Consider the following 21,424-nt stretch of genomic DNA (forward strand, 5'->3'; position numbering starts at 1 on the left):
ACTTTTTTGTGACTCACTTTGCCTGGAATAAAATAGAGTCAAAATAAATATCAGGCTGGTAACTCTCAAGTAATGCATGGTCATTGCTTTCAGTTCAGCCAATAAGGCAGCTAGAGATGGTTAAGTTTCTAGAGGCTGAGTGCTCTGACCAGGGCTTGGGAGTCACACGTCCAGTTTCCCCCAGCAAGAAGTTGTGGAAATAAGCTCTGGGTTTAAGATCTATGTGGCAGATAATTTCTTCTTAAAAAGACATAGTCCTTCCTACTGAATCCTATCTTCATAGCACTGTGGCAAGAACTAAATCATGATACTGGGCAAGAAAGCACTTTGGCTTAGCAAGTAGCGGCACGGGGTTGTGTGAGCCTAAGCTGGCTTCCAAGAAGGAGATCACAAGGTTCTTGCGACCTGTCAACCTAGTTTGTGATGACGGGTTTAATTCAGTGACGTTTTTATAGCCAGGACAATAAGTTAAATTATAGGAATTAAATTTATGGTTAACAATATTCATAATGTTAATTACCATTAACTTTTATTGAGTGCAGATTGAATGTTAGGTATTTTACATCCATTACCTCCTTTAATCTGCACATGAGTTCTGTGAATGTTGCCATAATATCCCCACTTTACAGATTAGCAACTGGAAGCTCAGAAAGACATAGGGAATTGGCAAAATGGTAACAGACAGGGCTGGGATTGAACCCTGGTCTGTGTGGACCCAGAGCCATGGTCTTCCTACTTTGCTTTGGCCTCACATTCACGCATGGAGTGAAGGGACTGACGACCACCACCATGAGTCTGGTGACACGCAGTGGTTCTTAGAGCACAAAGCTGTGGAGCCAGCTGCCCACTCAAATCCTGGTTCCGTCGCTCCCCAGCTGGTGCGAGTGGATCCATTTCCGCCTTGGATTTTTGCCACCTCGGATTTTTGCCACCTCATAAGGTTGTCCTGAGATCTAAATGCACTTTCATACGTCCAGTCTTTATACAGCGCATGGCACGTGGTGAGTGCTACTTAATGTTAATTCTTGCCATCAGTATTACATCCACATGCTGGGCACCACTGCATGGGCTGTGCATGAATTAACTTGTCGATTCAACATGTGCCTGATGGGTAAGGAATTGGCTGAGTATCTCCTCCTGGGCAGGCATTGAGCTTCCCATCCTCCCCTCTTTTCCTGTGAGGTGGATGTCACTGTCCCCACCTCTTAGGTGAGGATCCACGTTTGAGGGAGGGGGTGCTGGGAAGGAGTCAGAGCAGGCATTTGCTCAAGGGTTTGCTTTCTGCCCAGGATGCCCCTTGGACCCACCAGCCCCCCTACAGTAGGGCCACTTGGGCTCTGCTGCAGCGGCCAAATTTGTCACAGAAGCCACCCCTCTCCTGCTTGCTTTTCTCATTAGCAAGATCTTTGTAGAAGGCCTGCGAGAGGTTCCTCCTGGGAAACACTGAAGTGTCCATTTCAAGAAGGGCTGTTGCTTGTGTGTGAGCATTTGTGTGTGTGTCTGTATGTATACGTGTGTGTCTTTGTGTTTCTGTGTGTGTTTGTATTTCTGTCTAGGACTGTGTGTGAACGTGTTTCTGTCTGTGACTGTGTTTCTGAGTGTCTATCTGAGTGTGTCTGTGTGTGTGTCTCTGTGTGTGTGTTTCTGAGTGGGTGTCTGAGTGTGTCTGTGTCTCTCTGTGTCTATAAGTGTGTTTCTGCCTGTCACCATGTTTCTGAGTGGGTGTCTGAGTGTGTCTGTGTCTCCCTGTGTCTGTGTGTATGTCCCTGTCAGTGACTGTATGTGTTTCTGAGCATGCGTCTGAGTGTGCCTGTGTCTCTCTGTGTCACTGTGTGTGTTTTTGTTAAATCAACTTAACAATAACCCACAACGCTCGGACCAACTACTATGTGTGTTTTTGAATGTGTCTCCAAATGTGTCTGTCTCTCAGTGTCTCTGTTTCTGAATGTGTCTGAATGTGTCTATCTCTGTGTCTTTGTGTGTGATTCTTCCTGTGTGTGTGTTTGAGTGTGTCTGTGTCTCTCTGTGTCTGTGTGTCTTTGTGTGTCACTATATGTGTCTATGTGAATTTTTAGACAGGGGCAGGTCTTGGCTCTGAGGGTACTATAGTGGCTAACTGAGGTCAAGGCACCTTACAATGTTCAGAGGCTCTGGGATGACAAAGCAGTGGTCAGCAATTGTGGTTTTGGCTCGTGCTATTTTTAAAGCTAAAAAAAACCCGAGAGGAAACTCATTGCCATTTCATTGATAGGTCAGATTTAGATAAAGCGCCAGCCCAGGGCTTCGGACCTGCTGGCATGACCGGGCCAATTAAAGGGAGCCCGATACATCCAAACCCTGCAGGGGTCCCGTGAGACCCTCGGTGCTCACAACAGTGCTGACCACCACCCCCCGTGTAGAATGTGGAGGACTCGCCAACTTCACCTGCATCCGCCTTGAGCGTCATTACAACCACCCTGTGAAGTATGGCTTATTAACCCATTCACAGAGGAGGAAATCTGGGTCCAAGAAAGTCACTTGCGCAAGGTCGCTGCATCAGCAAGGATCAGAGCTGGAGTTTGAACCTGGTCCTCTGACCCCGAAGCCCACGCACCTTGCAGACTCTGCACAGCACCCCCTCCTCCCACCCCCCAGTTCTTTGTCTCCCATCGACGAGGGCTTTAAAATGAGGGCTGAGCCGGCCGCTGGTTTACTTAACCACCGATTTTCCATGAAGAAAGAGGTTAGGTTCCTTCAGAAAAATCGATTAAAACAAACTACTATAAAAGAGAGGAAAGTTCTCTAAGCTATCAGTGCAACCCACGCCTTTAACCACTTCCTCGCCATATCAGGAAGCCTGGCTTTTTATAGCTGAAGAAAATGTTGAAAACATCACAGGGCCCCATCCTGAAATTCACTTCTCCTCATGGCTGACCTGCGGGCGATGCTGGACTGAGGGCCCCTCCCCAGCTGTCCTGCAGTTTGTTATTTAGAACCTGGAGCTTTGACCCTGAGTATCGTGCGCGCCTGTGTGTGTGCGTGTGCGTGTGCGTGTGCGTGTGTGTGTGTGTGTGTGTGTGTGTGTGTGTGTGTGTGTGTGTGTGTGTGTGTGTGAAGAGCACGGGCTCATCGTTACTCACGTTCCTTGCCACCATCACTGAATTTCAGGCCCTGGGCTGGCTGGGTATTTTACTTTTACTGCTCCTTATTCTCATGATGAGCCTGGGAGTTAGGATTCTGCCTCTTTTATGGGTGCAGAAGCTCAGAGTGAGCTACTGGCTGGAGATCACCCAGCTCGGGAAACTTGCTCTGTGCATCTCGTGGTAAACACAGCCAGTATGGGGAGACTATGAGCATATTATTATCTAAATGGATTGAGGACAGAGAACCCAGTATATGGCCCATCCCTGTTTTGAGTCTGTAGACCATGCTGCTGGCCCTGCACTGAGCTGCCTGGAGCTATTGGAAAGGACGGCTGTGTCTTGGACCCTCCAGCTCCACACCCTGCATACTTTCCTGCCCCTCAGCCGAGCTTCTGACTGTCTGGCCTTGCCTCTGACTCTGGCCACAAGGCCGCTTCTTGAACCTGACAACTAAACAGAGGTGATAGTAATAACAGTGCTGTTGTCTTTCATCAAGAACCTGCCAAGTGTATATGTATGAAATGCCACCCTCATGCTCGCTAAGCCCTTGGCCATAGAGTTCAGATCTGGGCTCTCCCTTTTGTTAGCTCTTTGATCTTGGGCAAGTCATTCAACAATCTGTGCCTCCACCTGCTCATCTATAAAATGGGATGATAACATCATTTGCTTTGTAGGATGGTTGTGAGGATTAAATAAGTTAATATCTGTGAAATGCTGAGAACAGTGCCTGGCGCAGAGAAAACTCTCCAGCGTGGCTGGTCCTTGTTTGCATTAGGCATCTCGCCCCAGGGGAACCGCAGCTGCCCCTTATTACACAACGAAGGGTCTGAGCCCAGAGAAGTGACTCATCTAAGACCACGCAGCTTGTTGGTCATAGAACATGTCACTCCCCACCTGGGGTCCTACAGCAGAAGACCCTCTAAAGCCCAGCTGTCTGGACCCACAGGCTGGCTCCACCTCTTACAAGATTTTGACCTTGGTCATTACTTAATTCCCCTATGTCCTTATTTCCGTAATGTAAAATGGGGACAATCACAGCAACTAATTCTCATAGTTGCTGTAAGAATTAGATGAGTTAAAACAGGAGACGCTCCTGAGTTAATTTATCTTAGTCCTTGACCCACAGTAGTTATTGTTATTACTATTACTGGTAGTAGCACTAGTAACAGTAGTGGCACTAGTATTACCCTTGTTGTCCCTGGTTCTTCAGTGGGCAGCCCGTGTCTGAGCCAGAGGTGGGGGTGACCCACAGAGGATGTGCCCGGGAACCGTGCACTGCTCAAGACCTATGCAGCTCATCTGTTCCACCCTGGGCAGATGACCCGATTCCACCAATGGTCCAGACAGAGATCCACTTCCTGGAATGCAGCTCCCACCACTCCCATTCTTGGAAAGGAAATGCTCCCAGCACCCGACTCTATCTTCACTGAGCCAAGAAAGCTTGCTATTTAAGGAGTCCCAGAAGGTGGTGGTGGGATGTGGTCCACCTTTACAGAGTTCTCTTCTCAGAGGACTGTCGGGATCCATGGCCCTGTTCAGAAACCATCAGCCCTTTGTCTCTATATACCACTCCAGCTGTATAGCCAGCACTGATCTTTTTGTCCAGTGCCCTCATTTCACAGGTGAGGAAACTGAGGCCTAGGGAGACAGCCATTCAAGACCACACAGCGCATTGGTATGTTGTTGATATGCTATTGATCGGTACTAACCTACCCCCTTGTGTGCATTCCTGGGAAGGGTCCTGGGACCCCCAAGAGTGGAGGAAGGATGCAGAGCCCTGAGCTGGCCCTGAGGTCTGTGGGCTTATCAGACACTTAGCCCTGAGCCTGCTTTCTCTTCCAGGGTGGCTCTGTGCTCTCTCCGTCTGCTGTCATCAGCCCCAAGAGGGCTCAGCAGCAGGCGGCTGCTCTGGCACAGGAAGTCAGCTGTCCCACCTCATCCAGCCAAGATATGATGTCCTGCCTCCGTCAGAAGCCCGCCAACATCCTCAATGACGCCCAGACCAAGGTGGGCACTAGGTGCTCGTTGGGGAGGGACTTTCTCTGATCTTGTACAAATGGAAAATGAAGGTCTAGCAAGGAGACATGACCCACCCAAGCCACACAGTAGGTTGATGACCAGCTGGAGCTGGAATGCACGTTCCCTCACCCCCAGCGCCTGGCACAGGCCACAGTCTACAATCGACCAAGCAGGAAACTGAAGGCAGACAGAGCTCCATGCAGCTTGGGTTTCCTATCTATAAGATGGGAATAATGATTTGGACCTTATAGAGTGGAAGGATAAAATGAAAGAACGCACGTGGACGGTCGTTTTGTGCCAGGACCATGGTAGGCACTCGGTCAAGTCACAACTACACACATTGAGCATTATAGACATGACTTCACAGATGGGCAATGGATTTGGGCCACCCTATTCCCTTAGACAAGATAGCTGTGTGCTCTCTTTCAAACGTTTTGCTCACAGCCCAAGTCTTTGGTTGGCCCTGTCATTAATGAAGGGGACAGTAGCATGAATAACTGTTGTCATTTCAGCTGATGGCCTGATTTCCCCAGCAATGAGTCTGGACTTGCAGACCTAGAGTGGGTCTTATCTTCAGCTCCCCTAAATGTGGACTAATCTGATCGTAAATAAAGCTGAGTAATTTCACCTGTCACAAAGCACAACCTCCTCTTTCAATCACGGTCTCCCTGCCTTTCTTTTCTACCCACAGGCTCAGGCTTACCTGTGCCTCCCTGTGGATCTGTTGTTACTCAGCAGGGAAGCTCTGGATGCTCTCCTGGGGAGCAGCTGTTGCTAAGAGTGAGATTTGCCTTCCAGCTCTAGGCACTGTCTCTTGGTGTCCCGGCTGCCTGTTGTTCTGGTCGTTTTACTCTTGTTTCCTAATAGAGCCCCAGATGGGTAGCCCGCACTGGTATTTGCTATGGTTAAGACCTTGTTAAGCAAAGCAATGCAAATGATTGTTCCAATACCATTATTTTAAAAAAGGGGTAATATCCATGTGAATAACGGCATCCTTTGCATCTAACACAGCTTCTGGCTGTGAGTGGCCCTTTCCACAACTGGGGTCCTGTGGTCGATGGCCAGCTCCTCCGTGAGGCTCCAGCCAGAGCACTGCAGAGATCTCCACTGGTGAAGGTCGATCTGCTCCTTGGGAGTTCTCAGGATGATGGGCTCATCAACAGGGCAAAGGCCGTGAAGGTAGGTGGAGAAGAGGCCTCATGGGGCTCATGCTGGGTGTTTCCTGGTGGCTGTGTACCTCAATGTCTACCTTTCATCAAGAGTCATTGAATGACTTGCTTGTTTAAAAATAATTGCTGGAAAAACTGCTATGTGCAAAGGCTATGTGGGTTTGGGAGGTGGTAATGGAGGGGGTTCAGAAATTAGACACTTGCAGGGTAGTGGTCAACAACAGATTCATCTACACATCACATCCATGAATGAATCCCACAGAGAACAGTGAGCACAAGCTGCCCTGGCAGGTTTGCAGCTTCCAGGTTCCAAGTTGGAACACCCAGGTTCTGGGCCACTGAGACCCAGGTTCCTTGAAAGAGGCTTTTCCTACTGAGAACTGGAAGGAAGAAGCAGATGGATGAAGGGACTCTTGTGGAAACTTCACCATTTCCCAGTCCTGGAAGGGATCTCCGAACCCCAGCCTTCCACGTTGGTTTTCTTCCCATGGAAAACATGTACAATGGCCCTGGGGAAAACACAGCTTCTTGCGACTTGTTGGAGGCACAGCAAAGTGGGAGTGAGCTGTGAGATCTTTTATCTGCCTAAACACACACTTCTTGCTCTGACCAGAGGCACAGCCTCTCACTGGGATGCAGCTGACCCCGGGAGAAGCTGAGCATGCACTCCTCTGCCCTCTGCTGCACCCTGCCTTGGGTCAGCTGCTTTCGACCAAAGCCCTCTGGGTAGTCACCCTGGGGTGGGGACCCCAGTGCATGACACAGGGAGAGGGCTGCTCTTGGTGTGGGCAGAAGGCACCTTCCCCTGCCCACACACAGCATGGGCCTCTGTAGTTTTTATTGAATACTCGCTGGTATAACTGGCATTAAAAAAAATCATTAATGCAACCAAACAGGATCCTGCATTCCTTTGGATTATTCTATTTCCTTTGGGTAATATATCTCACTTTGGGGAATCTATCTTAGCAATAAAAGTGCCAGTTTTACATGACATATGTACAAGGGTATTTATCACAGCATTAATTACTGTGGCAAAAAACTGGAAGCAACTCAAATGTCCATTAATGGGGGAATGGTTGACTAAATTAAGATACATACGAAGTATTAAATAGTATGTAGATGTTAAAAAGAATGCACTACATATATCTCTATTGGCTTGAGGGATGTCTGTGATATGTTGTTAAATGAAAAAAAAAAAGATGGAGGAATGTGAAATTAAGATAGCATTCATATTTCCCACCCCAATACTAACAACTCCTGATACATTATGTATGTATTTGTCTGTTGTCTTTCTTGCCCAGCTAGAATGTATGAAATCTCTGTCTCCGGTGCCTAGGTCTGTCTGCTGCACAATAGGTGTGCAATAAATGTTCATTGGGGTGAATGAATGAAATGATGGAGAACCGACTTTGTCCCAGGCCCTAACCAGGAGTCTTCAATGAAATAATTCATCCTCACAACAACCCTACAAGGCAGGGATTATTATCACTCTTTTTCAAATGGGAAACTAGTTCAAGGAGAAGCCAGAATTCAAATCCAGGTCTGTCTGACTCCAAAGGCATCTTTTTGCATTCTGACATTCTGGGAAAAGCCAGACCTTCCCTACAAAGACCACCGACAGTGGTGCGCTGCGTACTCAGATGGATGTGAACCCAGCTAGCGTGAGGGCTGCTGTGTGCAAAGGGCTTTGCGATTCCACCCACGTTCTTACTTTATCTCAACCATGAGGCTGTGAGGTAGGGAACCAGTATTTCACACCATTGTACTGAGGAATAAAGGCTTAGAGAGGTTTAACAGTTGTCCCAAGGTCAGCTAACTAGTCATTTGAAAGGCCAAGTCTGCACTACAGTTTTTGATTCCAAATGGAGTGATTTACCGTGACCCCATCTGTGCTAAACTCTAGAACAGGGACCACCTATACCTCCACCATACACAATCACTGCCCAGAGGAATCCTCAGGATCCTGCTTAACACACACCTGCAATAGAGTGGTGCATGCACATGGTGGAAACCGAGCTGCCGGCTGCTCTCTAGAGCAGTGTTGAGGCTCCCCTTCCTCTCACATCATCCTGCTCATGGGTTTCATGTCGTCCTTGCCTCCGCCTGCTTGTGGCCTGCATTTAGAGAGTGGGTTCGTGTATTCCTCCATTTTCCCCCAGAAGACTCCGTGGCACCTGGGTCCAACAACCGTTAGTTAAGGACGACCCCAGAATGGCACATTCCCAAGGACCTCAATCCCGGCCCCTCCTTCTCCTGCTCAGTTCTCTGTCATTCAGTATCCGCCAGCCCCTCCTGCCGCATCTGGGGCTGAGAAGGAGAACATATCAATTGCAGCAAATCACTGCATCCACCTAAACAGGGTATCAAGCATTTTTTCTAACACTAAGACCTGTGTGTGTAGTCATGCAATATTTACGAGGCCACTTGCTGGATGCCGGATGCTGGTCAGGTGTTTAGGGCATAGATACAAACTGAATTCCTGCCCTCAAGAGGGCTCATGGTCAGGTGAGGAAATTGAAAAGAAACAAAGCAAATAACTGAAATACAGTTTGGAACATGCTATCTGGAGAGATGGACATCTATTCCAGAATCTTAGGAGACAGGGGAGCAAGGAGGTCACTGGCCCCCTAGTGGCACTGCCAGCTGGGGTGGCACCATAGCCAAGGACCTGACCAGGACCCTGCTCCCTTGGCTGTCTGTCAACAGAGCTGGGAATGTGTCCTGGATGCCCTTGGGTTGTAATCAGGAGCATTCAGTTTCCCCAGAGCCTGAGCCTCAGTTTCTCTGTCTGTAAAGTTGGGAGATTATTAGCAAATATCCTCATAAAGATGTTCAGAGGATTCAAATATGCACCATTTTGTAGAGAATAGCTTATGCTCAATAAATGTTACTTTTTTCACTTAATTCTTTAATTTTAATGTTAGGATTAGTGTCCAAGCTATTGTCCCTGATCCAGAGAATTATCCAGAGAAAGCAGGAATACAAAGAACCTATGATCACTGAATCACTTCACCTGACCTGAGACCAATTTTCCAATTCGTAGCAGACACGCACACACACACTTTCTTCTCATGCCAACTCCACGTAAATACCATCCTATCCCACTTCACAAACACATGCAGTGCAGCTTCCAGGGAAGCCTCAGGAAGGATAGGAGCCCCCCGCCCCAAGTTCAGCCCCCTCAATTCACCCGTCATCTCAGCAGAGACCCACCAAAGTCCTTCAGACCAAACAGGGTGGGTGGGTAGGGGCTCCATGAAGTCTCTGTGAAGACCCTCACCCATCTAGCATCCCAGGGCAGTGACAGCCCACCCAAGGAGTTCTCATGACACCTGGCAAAGTTAGCAACATACCCGCGGAGCATCAAGCCTGCCTGCGATGTTCTCCATTCACGGTGAATGATCTTATTTTCTGAAATAGCAGCTTTCCATTGAAATTCTTCATCCGTCGCTGTGGTGGGGAATTTTGCCCCCTTTTCTCTCGCTCTCTTCCTTGCTGGTGAAATTGACAGTCTGCCTACATTAACCGAGCATTCATTTGCATGATCAAAAGCAGATTTGTTCCAAGATGCAATGTGCTGCCTTCCCCTCTCGACACAAGCATCCCCAAGGAAGGCGAGAAAAATCAGAAGAAGAGCGCTGCTGTGCCCCTGAGCTTGGCCAGGAGTTTGCCTGGTCCAGGAGCAGGTGGTGTGGGAGTCCTGTAGGGAGTGTGGGGGGCAGCCCGCTTGAGAGTTGGAAAGTAGCCCCTGGCAGCCCAGGGCACTGGCAGGAGCCCCAGCACGAGAGTATCGAGCCTTTGGTGACAGATTATAGTTAAGAGGAGCATGCAGGAGTCCTGAGAATGAGCATGAGATTTCCTGGAAAGAGGCGCTGTGTACTGAATCCCCGCACTTGTGCTTGAGCAGGGGTTAGAGTCAGGACTTTAGACACAGTGGGGACCCAGAATCAGAAAAGCGGGTCTCAATTCCTGGCTGTAGTCAGGTTATTTAAGCAAGTTGCTTAGCTAGTCTAAGCTGCAGTTTCTTTAGTCTTCGAATGGGCGCGGTGAGACCACTCTGCCTGTCCAGGCTGTGTCAAAAGAGAACTTTAACAGCTCCCAGGACCCAGGGAACCCTGCAGGTCTCCAGGCTCTGGGCTTCCCTAGCACACTAAACCCTGCAGGCCAGCACTGTGACCTAAGCCATTCCAAGCTGCTGCTCACACACCACCTTGTCCAGCCCTCCCGATGGCCCTATGCGCTGGGGGAACCCATTCAGAGAAGCTGAGACTCCGAGGGCTTAACTCGTCACCCCCCAAATATTAAAAATTACATTTTATGACTAAATTAGTATAAATATGAATGTAAACCAAGCTGGACTTCTTATTATAGCTTCATTATTATTATATTAGTGGGATTTTTTTCTAATTTTAAAAGAAATCAAAATGAAAATATTTTGGGGTCCCTTAATGCATGATTGGCCCTTGGCACTGGGTCTGCTGTGCTTGATGGAGAAGCCAGCCCTTTGTTCCCTAACACCATAATAAGCAGAGGAGTTGGGGGTCACCCATGCATTAATTCACACATGCATTCAACAATCACTAAGAGGATCCTACATTCTGGGCTCTCTTCTAGGCTCTGGGGGAAAAAGCTATAACCAGACAGATAAAGCCCCTGAGTCATAGAGTTTCTGTTCTCCTGAGAGGACACAATGACATATAAGCAAATAAATTAAGAATTTCAGATCCTGCAAAGCACTCTGAAGAAAATTAAAATGAGGTAATTGTAGAAGTGACAGGATAGAGGAAAGTACTTTATGGACAGTCAGAAAAGGCTTTTCAAAGGAGGTGACTTTTAGACTGAGACCTGATTGATGAGGAACCAGCTGCAGGGACGTCTAGGTGAAGAGCTGGTCAAAGGCCCTGAGGCAGGGATGGCGTTGGCTGTTCAGGGGACATGGGAAGGTCAGGTGCTAGGAAACCTTGTGGACAATGTGGCAGTGGTAGGAGAGGAAGCTGGCACGTGGAGGAGACCAGTTACGGGGATCTTTCAGGCCATCAGAAAAGCGATCTGATTCTCTTTACAGAGGGCTGTTATTGGAATGCTTTTAAGCTAGGAAGTGATTATATCGATTTACCATTTTTTAAAAAGAGCATTCAGGCAGCCATGTGAAAAACTGACTAAGGAGAGGTAACAAAGGAAGTAGAGACCAGACTGTGCTCTGTTGTGGGAATCCAGGGTGCAAGCTAGTAACTTAAATTAGGGTCATAGACGTGGCATCAGTTAGAAATGATCAGGCTTGGGGTACATCTTGGGTTGACATTTGGGCAAATGAATTGGGAGTTCAGGACAGAGGTCAGGGTTGTAGACACAGATTTTTGGAGGGAAACCAGAAAAATGTGATGTCACAAAAGCCAAGAAAATGTTTTCAAAGGAAGTGGAGGTCACGTGTCGAATGTCACTGAGAGTTGAGTGAGATGAGCTCAGAGAGCCAGCCATTGGACCTGATGGGACGTGGGTCGTGGGAGACCCTGATGGGCCATTGCAGTGGACATGGGGAAGGGAAGGCCGAGCAGAGCGGGCTGAGGGGGAGGGGAGTCGCTTCCCACACCCCCCTCTTTCCACTGCACTGTGATCTCTTCTGGACGCAAACAGTCCACCAGTGTCCACGGAGTACTTTGCCCATTCATAAATTGGCCTCTCCCCCATTTTCCCAGGCTCTGTTCCATGGTGAGAACTGCATCGTGTTCGTGTGGAGCCCTCAGTTCTTCATCTTCCATTTCTGTCCATCAAATGAACAAATGGGTGTTTGGGTCTCCATCTACCTCCAACCTTGAGAAAATTCTGGGGGCATTTATTGATTCATTCATTCATCCATTCATATAGTCTTGCAAGAATAAGGGGAACTCTGATAGGCTTTCCGTTTTTCCTCTGGGGACTCTGCTCTGAGTATTTTTCTTCTCAAGCCTGTGATGTCATAACCATGTTGCAAAACTCTGAGAGTAACCAAGGCACAAAAATTGATGAAGGGCCTTCTGTGTACCAAGCACTCTTCCCCCAAAGCCCCAACCCCACAGAGCAGCATCCTGTTCTGTCCCGGGATGAGGAAGGGACTGATGGGAGCATGAACTAGGATAGGGCGGCAGGGGTGGACAAGGGGATTGGGTTAGAATGTCCTCAGAAGAAGCGTCAAGAAGGAAGCACAGGAGGATGCTGGGAGATGGGGAAGTAAGAGGAATTAGGAAACATCTTTTTTTCAGTCTGGTAACTTGGTGCTGGTCTTAGTCACTGAGGATAGGGAAATAGGAGAAGATGATTCTAGAAAAAGAACACGTGTAGTTGACGCAGTTAAACTGCACACATGGAGTTGGAGGGGCCTAAGAGATTTCCAGGAGGTGGCAGATATTTGGATATAAAATGTTCTGAGGTTCAGGCTAGAGAGAGATTTAGGAATCGTTAGCTTACAGGTCACTGACGAGGCGAAGAGAGGACATGGCACCACCCCACAAGCAAGTGTGGACAGAAAGGGAGGGAGAGGAGGAAGGGCTGGCAGCGGGGGGCCTCTGGCATTCACAAATGGGCAGAGATAGCAGGGGCTTCCAAAAAGGAGCCTGAGGCTGACCCATTTAGGGAAAGGAGATGGGAGGGTTCCTCAAATCAAGGGGCTGGGGAGCAGTGGCAGGGTGCACTGGTGGGCTACCATGAGGCCATCAGTGACCTTGATGGGGGACATCTGGGTCGGGGAGGGCAGGGCCAGATGCTTGTGCAGCAAGGAGTAAATGAGGGGTGGATAAATGGAGACCCCCACGTAGACCTGCTCACCGAGTGCATAGCGGGGCTGGGAACACCATGGTGAAGCAGGCAGAAGAGCCCCTCGTATCAGGACCTCCAGGCCAGCACTTCCCGTTCCCCCAGCCTCGCTCCTCCCATATAGTCGACATCACAAAGATGTGTGCATATTGTCAGTCTCCCCTCTAGACTGGAAGGCGCATGAGGGCAGAGAACAACCTGTTGGTTCACAGACGTATCCCAATGCCCAGAGCTGCTCCTGGCACGTGTAGGCATCCAACAGATCATTGTTGAATGAATGCTGAACTGAAGACCAAGGGCCTGCAACACAGTGTTTTCATCATGACACCACTTGGCATGAGTGCAGGGGCAGTTCTCACCTGACATATTGATTTTATTTTTAATAACTTAATAACTAGAAGGGAGAGACAAGTGGTATGTGTTGTTTCCCGTGTGTCAGCCACTTTATAATTAATTCATTTAATTCTAACATCAGCCCCATCTGAAATGGAGGCACAGAGACGTCAATGCACTGAACAGATCGATTCATTGGAGAGGAATTGTCTAAGGTCACACCAGAGCAATATTTGAACCTAGGTCTCTCAAATGCCAAATTTCATGCTTAATCCACTCGGCCACAGGGCGTTTAGGATGACATTGAGCCCTTCGCAATCTCTCACTGTTTCCCAGGGGCTCCAATTTTCTTTAGGACATGTTATGGTAGTCTTTTAAAAACATACAAGCAAGACTTGCCAGTTCTGGATAGCCCCTTCAGTAGTGGCTGCCTGTAACAAACCCACCGTGTGAGGCAGATCTGGCCTGTAATTACAGCTCCTGGAAGTCAGCGCTTGCAGTCACATGGTGGCCCCAGCTGCCCGCTCCTCACCCCCCCACTGACTCTCTAATTAAACTAGCAACAGCATCTGTGCTCTGGTCCTCGCCAAGAATGGAGAGATATGGGTCCCTGGTCTTGCTGAAAATGTGCCCCTTCACATTGCCTTGTGCCCCGTGGGGTTTGTCCATACTCTGGCCATCTCTAAAATACTGACCAGTCAACAAGACCACTCCCAACTAGCCACTCAGATCTCCTTTAAATGTGGAACTCTGTTCTCAGTCTCGGGGAAGCATAAACTGGGACCCCTCCCTTCAGCTTCTGAACTGTGGATCTGTTTAGACCCTTTTATGTAAGAGGCACTTCCTATAGTGACGCCCAGAGCTTGGCGTCCCAGTACTCTTAAAAGCTACCTCATCATGGAAAGAGTTTCCACAGACCCCATGAAGGAGGCTCTGTCCTTAAGGTGAGGACAGTCATTTTTTAGCAGTGGTTTGGAAGCGGGGCTCCCAGTGTCGGGGCCCACACAGTCCATGGAGACAAGCAGTGCAGGCCTCTCTTTCTAAGACATGGACTTTCCCTGGCCTGTCTGAACAGGGCTCAAGGTTGACTCTACAATATCTAGCAACAATAACAACAGACATGGTGCTAAGCACTTTATAGGCTTAATCTCATTTAACGTCAGGACAGTTTTATAAGGAGGATAACACTGTTGGGCTCATTCTACAGATGAGAAAACAGAGGCACAGAGGAATTTAGTAACTTGCCCAAGTTCAAACAGCTAAGAAGTGGCAAAGTTAGCATCCAAGCCCAGATCCTTCCAACTCTGGGACTTGAACCCAAGAGGTTTAACTGTAAAGTCCTACTTTCAGCCTCTAGCCTGCATTGCCTCTACAAATGTTAGTGCCTGCTCTATTCATTCATCCAGCACATATTTACCTGTGAAGTGTCTGGCACTGTCCTGAGCACTATGGCTGTTGATACGATCCCTGCGCCTTTGCTACATGGTAGATCTGGAGCAGTAGGCAAATGAACTGAGCACAAGGTCCTGATGGCCCACAGACCTCTGCCCTGGCTTGGGACAAGTTAATAATGACCACTCCCATTTATTGACCATGTGCTAAGTACTATGCTAAATCCTTTATATGCATGTTTCACTGGGACATGACAGTAATTCTATGCAGTAGGCATTTTTTTTTTTAAACTATCCACCTTGTACAAATAAGGAAACTGAGTACAGAGACAGTAAGCAATTCGCTCACAGTCCCAGAACTCAAGGGTGGAACCGGGTTTGGAACCCAGGTGGTTTGACTCCAGAACCCACCCTTTCAACCATTGTCTGTCCTGCTTCCTGGAGGAGATAACTCCGGGGCAAAACCTGGATGCTCTAGCACTTTGCCACTGTGGTGAAGTCCCCAGAGGAGTGGCAGCCGCATCGCCTGGGAGCTTGTTTTTTTTTTTTTTTTTTTTTTGTCTTTTTTGTGACCAGCACTCAGCCAGTGAGTGCACCGGCCAGTCCTATATAGGATCCGAACCCGCAGCAGGAGCGTTGCTGCGCTTCCAGCGCCGCACTCTCCCAAGTGCGCCATGGGCTCGGCCCCTGGGAGCTTGTTAAAATGCACTTTCTCAGGCTCCACCCCAGACCTGCTGAATCAGAATCTGCATTTTATCGAGATTTCCATGCTCCTTGGATACACATTGAAGTTAAAAGCACAGTCCTAGTCCAATAGCTATTATCCGAGCAAACTAGGGGTAAGGTGTTTAGGCAGAAGGAACAGTGTGTGCAAAGGCTTGAAAGTAAGAGAGCATATGTGGCATTTGAAAACTTAGTGCTGCTCACACTGCCTGGGGCACTTTAGCATCATTTCAGAAGCCTAGTTCTCAGGAGTTACAGAAATGGAAGGGTCAACGGCAATTTGTTGGGGTGGCAAGGACAAGGCAGAGCTGGGTTTGCTCCTCATCTCTGCAAGTTACTTGACTGTGTGACTGTGAATACAGCACGTGACATCTCTGAGCCATCTTAGAAATAAAAGCAAGAGGGAGCTTTCTTCTATGAAGACAGATGCACATAGCATGTTTTGTGTTTTCCTCTTTTAATAAAGTGGTTTGGGGTCTTGTGTTCATCCTTCAGTTCGGTTTTCTAATTGAAGCCATTGAAACCCATGGATAATAAAAATAGATCTCTTTTATTAAATTCTGTATGTCAGACTTTGAGCTAGGTACTTTAAGAAGTTGCTTCTATATTCAAAACAACACTGTGAGGTAGATTTCAATTAACTCCATTTTGCCCGTGAGGAACCTGAGGATCGGAGAGGTTAAGTGACTTGCCCAAAGTCACACAGCTGGGAAATGCAAGAGATGGGATCCAAACTTGGGTTGCTGAGTCCAGGCCCTTGATCCTAGCACTGAGCCCTGCTGGCTCCTCTTATCCGGCGTCCACAAAAAAGCAGCCATGACTTGCAGCAGACCACTTTGCAGATGGCTGTTCTGTTCTTCATGGGAGGTAAAAACAGGGCTGTGTCAATACCATCATGCCCATTTTAAAGATATAAGGTTAAGAGAGAGGTAAAATGTCTTTTCCAAGGTCCCCCCAAATTTGGCAGTTGGCACTTGAACCCTAAATTTTGACTCCAAACTCAGTGGTCTTTTCACTGCTCTGGGTTAAGTACCCCGAAGGCAGACTTTCCATCCTGCCGTTTGCTGAGGTTCCCGTGTCCACAGCTCTCATGTGAGGTCATGGTTAAGTTACAGTAAGACCCGGGACTCAGTCCCAGCTTGTACTTTCTACCTGTGTGATACTAAACCAGCCGTGTAGATTTTCTCGGCCTCAGCATGCTGGTTTGTAAGATGGGATAATGTGATGCCCACTTTGCATGGTCATTTGGATGCTTCATTAAAACACACATGTGAAATGTTTAGGACAAAGTTTGGAAATAATAGGAGGTATACAAATGGTTACTAATATCTTTTTTTGTTATGAAATATTTCAAACACAAAAGGACAGAGAATAATATAATGCAGTTTTTTGCCTAAACTATTAGTAGGTTGTGAAGTCAACATAATAGATTGCAGGTAAGCATTTTTTGAGTAGACTAGATTAGAACAGAATAGAATAGAATGGAAACTATCAGGAGTATTGTATACAGTAAGATAAAATAGTATGAAGGTTATTCATGCACGTTCTTTCGGATCTGAGAGTGAGAGTGTGTGTATAGAATATCTTTCTCACATGATCATGGTCAAAAACATTTGAAAGGCTCTAGTATGATGTATTCACAACTCAGATTTAACAGATATTAATATGTTGTAATATTTGCTTCAGACTTATTTTCCAAGAAATAAAATGTAGTAGATGGAACTAAGACAAAGCCCTCTTTGTACACTCTCCCTACATCAGCCCTCGGTCTCCTCTGAAGCTGGCCTGGAGCCGCCAGCGGATGGGTCTTTGATCAGTTATTACACCGACCTGGTCCAGTCTGTCCTCATTAAGTCAGGCTGCAAGGCAGCCCATGCCATGAAGAGAGAATGTCCTCACCCAGGAGGGGCTGTTTACTGATCATACCCAGTCCTCGAATTCTAATCAAAGGTCCCGTGTGCTTGGAAATGTTTAGAGAAGCAATTTATTTTTTTATTTTACTTTTATTTTTTTGTCTTTTTTGTGACCAGCCACACCGCGCTCAGCCAGTGAGCGTGCCAGCCATCCCCATTTAGGATCCGAACCCGCGGGTGGGAGCGCTGCTGCGCTCCCAGCGCCGCACTCTCCCGAGGGCGCCACAGGGTCGGCCCTAGAGAAGCAATTTAAACACACCAGGGTGTGCTGATAAGCACGTTTCACTGTTTACATAAGATCCTGAAAATATGTAAGCACATATCAAAGGGCTGTGCCGGGCCGAGGAGGCTGGGCCTCACACGCTCAGCATTGCCGACACTCTGCTGCCCTTGTCTTCAGAAATGGGGAAACTGAGCCCTGGGGAAAGGAAATGGTCTGCACCAGACTCCCACAGTGCAGACAGCAGCAAAGCCAGGGCAGGAAGGAAAGGATGAGGGAGGGAGGACAGAGGGAGTTGAGAGAGAGAGGAAGGGAGGGAGGGGGAAGGAAAGAAGGAAGGAAGGAGGAAAGAAAAAAAGAAGGAAAGAAGGAAGAAAGGAAGGAAGGAGAGAAAGAAAAGGAAGAAAGAAAGGGAAAGGAAGGGCAGGGGAGGGAGGGAAGAAGGAAGGAAAGATAAAGACAGAGAGACAGATAGGTAGAGAGAGAGAGAAACAGAGAGTGAAAGAACAAGTCATTCCCATCTGGGACGCATCCCCCAGGCAGCAGCGCACACCTTCCTGACCATCGTGTGTAAAACAGCCCCTGGCCCCAGCCTTCTCTGCCTCATTTTCCTCCACAGCCCCTGCTGCCTGATGGACTGTACATCTGTTTGCTTATTTTCCATCTCCACCCACTAGGGCATGAGCCCCACGAGACAGGGAGCTTGACCCGTGCTCATGGCCGTTTCCCCAGGCCCGGTTGGCAGTGGGCCCTGGGGGCAGGGGACGTGTGTCTGCACGAGAGTGCACATAAAGCATCCCAAGAGTGATGACTGAGCTCTCCTGACCACACCAGAGCACTGGCACTCGTGAGCTGTCTGAGAGCAGCCCAGGGGTGTGATCTGTTAACAGGGTGCTATCATGGCCCACATTGATTGAGCATTTTTTAAGTGCCAGGTACCATCTTAAGCCCTTCACGTGTATCAACCCTTTCAGTCTTTCTCGTATCCCCACATGGAAGGTGCTCCCATTTCAGATGGGAGAGGAAGGCACAGAGGGGTATAGCCATTTGTTATAAGGTCACACAGCTAGGATGAGGCAGAGCTGGGATTCAAACCCAGGCGGTCTGGCTCCATGTGCCCATGCACTTAATGCCACATTCCTCTGCTTCCCAGAGAGAAGATTCTAGAACAAGCATTTGAGGGACTCAGTTGGGCTCTTCAGAATCTGACTGGGGAACTTCATGTCTTTTTTCTTTTTGTTAGCAATTTGAGGAAAGTCAAGGCCGGACCAGTAGCAAAACAGCCTTTTACCAGGCACTGCAGAATTCCCTGGGTGGCGAGGACTCAGACGCAGGTGTCCTGGCTGCCGCCACGTGGTATTACTCCCTGGAACACTCCACAGATGACTACGCCTCCTTCTCCCGGGCTCTGGAGAATGCCACCCGGTAAGCCATGCTGGGAGAGCATGCCAGGATCCAGTTGACATTCAGATCATGAATGAGAAGTGCAGGCATGTGACTTTGTGCTTGCAGTCTGCTCTGCTTCATTCATTCAACCTGGGGTGACCACCTGCCGAGGGGAAGCCCTGGGGTGCATGTGGGGTGTCCCCAGCTCTTCCTAGGCAGTGCAGGAGCCATGGGAGGGCAGAGACAAAGCCCTCGCCAGGGGCGCTGTTGTACACTCCGTACAATGCCTGCTGCACGCCCGGCCTCCTGGTCACCCAACCCAGTGCCCTCAGCCCCGGCTGCATGTCATACCCACAGGCCCATAGGCACCAGCATTGGCAGAAGCTCCCCCAGCTGACTCGACTGTATAGCCAGCATTCACCTTGCACATGGGAAATGGAGGCCCAGGCAGGGGACAGTTTTGTGCTGATGTTATACCTCAAACAGGAGCCCAGGGCTACGATGGCCATGCAGGCCCTGTCCCTGTGGGCTGCTGTTCCTTACACCCACTACTCATGTGCCTTGTCCCCCTTCATCACTCAAGCTTCACTCACTCCACTCGGGGAAGCCTGTCCTGATGCCCCCCAGCCGTACTGTCCCCCTCGTCCCTCTCCCACAGCACTATCCTCCATCTCCACTGCTATTGTAGGACTAGCCTGGCTCCTACTCCCAGTATATCATGAGCACGTAGCAGATGTGCAAGGAATGGTTTTTGGATGAAAATAAAGAAATAAGCAGGGTTCCATTCCTTCTTCCATCAGAGGCCCCTGGGGGTAAGACCACAGTGGGGACTCCAACTCGTGGGTCACCTCTGAGCCTCTCAATGCCTCTGACACCTGCTCAGTTTCCTTTGCAGGCATCCCCTCCAAGTGGGAGGGGTGTGGTTGGGATAGAGGTGGTTTCCTTTTGGTCTTTATCCTGGGAACAGAGCTGATGTCAAGGCTCAGATGCCTCTGCTGGACTTGACTGTTGGGAAGCGATGGAGTGGAGGGTGTTAGACCCACTGCCCTGCCTGGTCTCTCCACCCTAGAGTCTGTGGTTTCCAATCTGAGGGTCACTAGCTCAGAATAAAACTTCATACCACCCACTTGGATCTTGGGGACCAGAAAGGCTTTAATTTTCTCTAGTAGAGAGCTCCACTTGAAACCAAACAACCAACAGCTATTTCTGGAGGCCCAGCCCTATTTCTGGAGAACTCACAGATGTCCAGTGCCTAACCCTGAGAAGCTTATAATCAAGTCAGCACTGGCCCAGGTCCATGTTGTAGAAAGAGCTCAGGACTAGAGTTTGGGAAACCTGGATTCTTGCTTCAGCTGTGCCTTTACCTGGCTTTAAGAACAACCCGTGCACTGGGGTAAATGCTGAGATCCAGGGGGAGGCAGTGTAACCAAGGGGGGCTTCACTGAGGAGGTAGACTCCAGGCCTACCTTAGTTTGGGCCCTCATCCTTTCCTGGCCAGACTCTAGTACTGGCCTCCTGCCGGCCTCCCTGCCTCCAGTCCCCTCAGCAGTGTCCCTCCGCTGGGCTGCCAGTGTGTGACTCTTCCTGCAGGTCTGAGCCTCTCTGTCTTGCTCACCCCTCAGGAGACCATAAGATGAGGCACTTCTGCCACCATTTGCCCTTCAAGACCCTCATGGCTGGCCCCACCCTACCTACAGCCCCACCTATGAACACTCTGCCCACAGACTCAGCACAGGTGCTTGTCTCGGTGACCACACAACGGGGTGGGCCACCCTCCTTACTGAGGGACTGAGGGACCTCCTTACTGAGGGTGTCACCAGACTTGGCCATCACAAAATCTCTGCGGGTAGGGCCCATTGACCCCATCCCTCAGCTGGGAAGACAGAAACTCAAGGAGGTGAAGGGCTGCTCGTATCTCACCTTCCCTCAGCAATGTAGATGGCACTCAGAGCCTGCTGGGCCCAGCTCAGCCCAGGCCTAGTGACTCTAGCAGGGCCTACCTGCCTCGTGCAGCCCGAGCGCCACCCCCGCGGGCACCACCGTTGCAGCCGGTGCTTCAGTTCAGCTACGTTAGCCCTGAAGGGGAGCACACGGGAAGCTCTGGGAGTCTGGGGCAGGGTCTCTCAGCCTCCTTGCTCCTGACATTCTGGACTGGAAAACTCTGTGTTGTGGGCGCTGTCCTGCACCTGATGGGATGTTTAGCAGCATCCCCTGGCCCGTACTCACTAGATGCCAGCAGCAACCTTTCCACCCCAAGTTGTGACAACCAAAAATGTCTCCAGGCATTGCCAAAAGTTCCCTGGGGGTGGAGGTTGCAAAATCATCCCAGGTGGAGAGTCACTGTCTGAGGGTATCATAT

The 21,424-nt window shown here is 49.1% G+C and overlaps 1 protein-coding gene across 1 annotated transcript in view; it reads left to right on the forward strand.

Annotated features, from left to right (window-relative positions):
• TG (thyroglobulin) overlaps positions 1–21,424 on the forward strand; it is a 241,191-nt gene that overhangs the window by 200,576 nt on the left and 19,191 nt on the right. Inside the window, exons 42-44 of the mRNA XM_063079279.1 lie at positions 4,965–5,129; positions 6,153–6,320; positions 18,923–19,104. Coding sequence (XP_062935349.1) covers positions 4,965–5,129; positions 6,153–6,320; positions 18,923–19,104 — 515 coding nt within the window. The remainder of the gene's footprint in view (positions 1–4,964; positions 5,130–6,152; positions 6,321–18,922; positions 19,105–21,424) is intronic.

The sequence above is a fragment of the Cynocephalus volans genome, chromosome 15 (genome assembly GCF_027409185.1).
Source record: "Cynocephalus volans isolate mCynVol1 chromosome 15, mCynVol1.pri, whole genome shotgun sequence".
In the NCBI taxonomy this organism is placed as follows: Eukaryota; Metazoa; Chordata; class Mammalia; order Dermoptera; family Cynocephalidae; genus Cynocephalus; species Cynocephalus volans.